The sequence below is a fragment of the Puma concolor genome, chromosome E4, assembly GCF_028749965.1.
Source record: "Puma concolor isolate L17-30 chromosome E4, mPumCon1.1.hap2, whole genome shotgun sequence".
NCBI classification, from domain to species: Eukaryota; Metazoa; Chordata; class Mammalia; order Carnivora; family Felidae; genus Puma; species Puma concolor.
In genome coordinates, this window is record NC_141683.1 from 3,550,615 (window position 1) to 3,553,875 (window position 3,261).

The 3,261-nt window shown below is 47.4% G+C and overlaps 1 protein-coding gene across 1 annotated transcript; it reads right to left on the reverse strand.

Annotated features, from left to right (window-relative positions):
• Positions 1 to 243: 243 nt before the first annotated feature.
• LOC112851795 (olfactory receptor 10T2-like) lies at positions 244 to 1,188 on the reverse strand. The gene has a single exon (XM_025915267.2). The coding sequence runs from the start codon at positions 1,186 to 1,188 to the stop codon at positions 244 to 246; it is 945 nt and encodes a 314-aa protein (XP_025771052.2).
• Positions 1,189 to 3,261: the final 2,073 nt, after the last annotated feature.

The following is a 3,261-nucleotide window of genomic DNA, read 5'->3' on the forward strand; positions in this document are numbered from 1 at the left end:
ATTCACATAACTTTCTGGAGACCGATTGGCATAACCTCCACAGTGGACAGAGGCTGACCATGAAGAAGGACTTTCCAACAAAGAATCAAGGTACCTTGAAGTCCTCATTTCTTCCTTTTTTTGTTTTTTGGTTTATCTGTTCCTGTTTTGTTTTGTTTGACCAAGGAGAGTGACGGATCTGTTTATGAGGTTAAATTTCTGTCCAGGACACTTTCACGCATATAACTTTCCTGATTTACAAACTCATACAGTTTTGGTAAATGAGTACCTGCTGAGAACTTTACTCAGAGACATCTTTACTTCTTTATTTCTCAGTGCGTACACAAGAGGATTGAGCAGTGGGGTGATCACAGTGTAGGTCACTGCCACGAGCCGGTCCTTATCTGAGGAGTACAGGGACGTGGGCCTCAGGTAGATAAAGGAGGCGCAGCCGTAGTGGACGACGACCACCGTGAGGTGGGAGGCGCAGGTGGCAAAGGTCTTCTTCCGGCCCTCAGCCGAGGCCATCTTGAGGATGGTGGAGACGATCAGGACGTAGGAGATGAAGATCAGCACAGAGGGAACCAGCAATACCAGAATACTGAGGAAGAAGATGACCATCTCCTTTCGGTTGGTGTCCGTGCAGCCTAGTTTTATGACCGGGGAAATGTCACAGAAAAAGTGGTTGATCCGATGGGAGGCACAGAAAGGCACGCTAAACACCAAGGCATTGACCACCGCAGAGATGAGGAAGCCACAGAAGCCGGAGGCGAGGACCAGCTGAACGCAGGTGGCTCGGCCGACAACCAGTGTGTAGTTGAGAGGGTTGCAGATGGCAACGTAGCGATCATAGCCCATGACAGCAATTAGAAAACAGTTGGTACAGGCAAAGCCCACGAAGAAGTAGAGCTGAGCAGCGCATCCGGAGAAAGAAATAGTCTGGCTTGCGGAAAGCAGGTTGGTCAGCATTTTTGGTACAATGACCAAGGTGTAGCAGGTTTCAGAGCAGGAGAGGACAAAGAGAAAGAAGTACATTGGGGTGTGCAGAGTCCTGTCCAGACGAATGACGATCATGATGGTGGCATTGGCCATCAGAGTGGTCAGGTAAACCAGGAGGAAGACGAAGAAGAGAAGGATCTGCAGATTCCCCTGATTTGAGAAGCCTACGAGGATGAACTCAGTGGTCATGCTCTGGTTCTGTCTCTTCATTGGTCAGTGGGAATCTGATCCAGACGTCCTGAAATTGCGAACAAAGAATTCAACAGAAGAGAAATGCCCCCAAAGAGACGATGCGTTTCTGCACAAAGCTGAAAACACTAGTTTGGAAAAACGAGTAACAAACCCTAATCACACTGATCATGGGGTCGGGGAAAGCAGGAGGTGTGAGGAGAAGTGACCTAAGATGTCCCACTTCAAGGACATCTGACGGTTCACACACAGCGTGTTAAATCAAGAGGTGATGATTGAGAGCTCATCTCACCTAATCCTGTCATTTTATGGAAGAAGAAATCGAGACTCGAAAAGATTAAGCCATTTACTTAACCCACATGAGAGCAATAGCCTTCGAAAAAATCACTTACCTGAAGAATCATCTTATGAGAATCTGATTCAGAAAAAAACCAAAAACCAATGAAAACAGTTCTGTCCAGTCCCTCAGATGTTTAGCTCAAATACTGTTTGCTTATGTGCGATATTTCTTATTTATTTAGAAGTGTGGAGATTTATTGATGATAAATAATCAACTGCGAAACCTTTGGGATGGGCTTAGGATGATCCCACATACTGGTGTTTTCCTTGTCATGAGTGCATGGGAATTTGGGATTAAGAGCCTGAGTATACAGCTCATACTCTGCACGGAGGGTGATGAAGCCTCCATTCCTCCAGCACTGCCTTGGTCTCTATTGCCTCCAGAATGTTCTAAGAACAACTCTCACCATCATTTGGGGGTAGACCTGTCGTTCGATCTAAGAGCACATAGTACTGAAACGTGAGACAACCAGACAGAGAATCTTTATGTCAGAGAAAGCTCAGGGGGCACCTGGGTGGGGGGCTCAGTCAGTTGAACATCTGCCTCTTGATTTCGGCTCAGATCGTGATCCCAGGGTCGTGGGATCGAGCCCTGAGTTGGGCTCTGTGTTGAGCGTGGAGCCTCCTTAAGATTTTCTCTCTCTCTCCCACTACCCCTCTCCTCCACTTGCGCACTCTCTCTCTCTAAAAATATAAAATAAATTAAAAAAAAAAAAAAAAAAGCTCGGGAACCTCCTTGGTCAATTTGCACGCAATTCTGTGAATGTTTTGTGGAAATCTGGGAAGTATGTCCTGTCACAACAGTCAAGGTCCAGTGCAGGCTGCTGTCTCGCTAGGCGCCTTAATTGTCGAGAACCTCCGGATTCATAGATGAACCAGATATTCCTCCTTGACTCAGCCACCTGTGGGTCTGGATGTGTCCTTGCAAGGGGCTTAATCAGTTTTCATCAAGGATAGCCCTTTAGTTACTTCAGCAGAGCCATCATAATCCTCTTCTGGGTCTTATTATTCTCTTGACTAACACTCCTAGTTCTCTCAATTATTTCTCCTGACATTGTTTCTGGAATTCTCTGTCTGGATCGTCATCTCAGGTGCTTTGGTCCTGAGCAGTAGATCACACTTCTGGCCTCAACTGTAAGACAAGCTGGCTGGTCCACGGCCATCACACATCACTAACTTCTGTCCCTCCGTCTTTACAAATAACATCACATTTCCTTTCCCACCGTCCTTTATCCCCCGCAGTGAATATTTAGCCCGGCCGCTCATCCCCTGCTTCATATTTATCTCCTGAAAGGCTTCTCTGAGTGGCTATGAAGGCTTTGATTACCGTGCACGTCTACTTCTCCGTCAGTTGTTCTGGGACCATTGGTTGGAACAGAAGCAAAGAGACACAGGAGCTAGGCCGTGAGGCTGAGACCATGGCTCTGACACCGACCGGCTTTGTGACTCAGCGGAAATCCTGTCTTCGTGCCTCGGGCTTCCATCTGAAATGGCGGTGATAAGGGCAGAAACCGTTACGTGAGCACCAAACGGTCACAATCAATTCCCTGACTCATAGTGAATATTGAGGAAGTGTCCGCTCTGTCTAATCCACCTGCCTTACGTGACAAGTCAGGAGGCTGAAGCCCGTAGAGGCACCATGTAAAGATCTAGGTGGCTTCGCAGCAGAAATGAGACTGGGTGTCACACATCGTGAGCTCCCCCATCCAGGGCTCTGTCCTGTCATTAACCTGGGTCCTGTGTTTGCCATCTCCT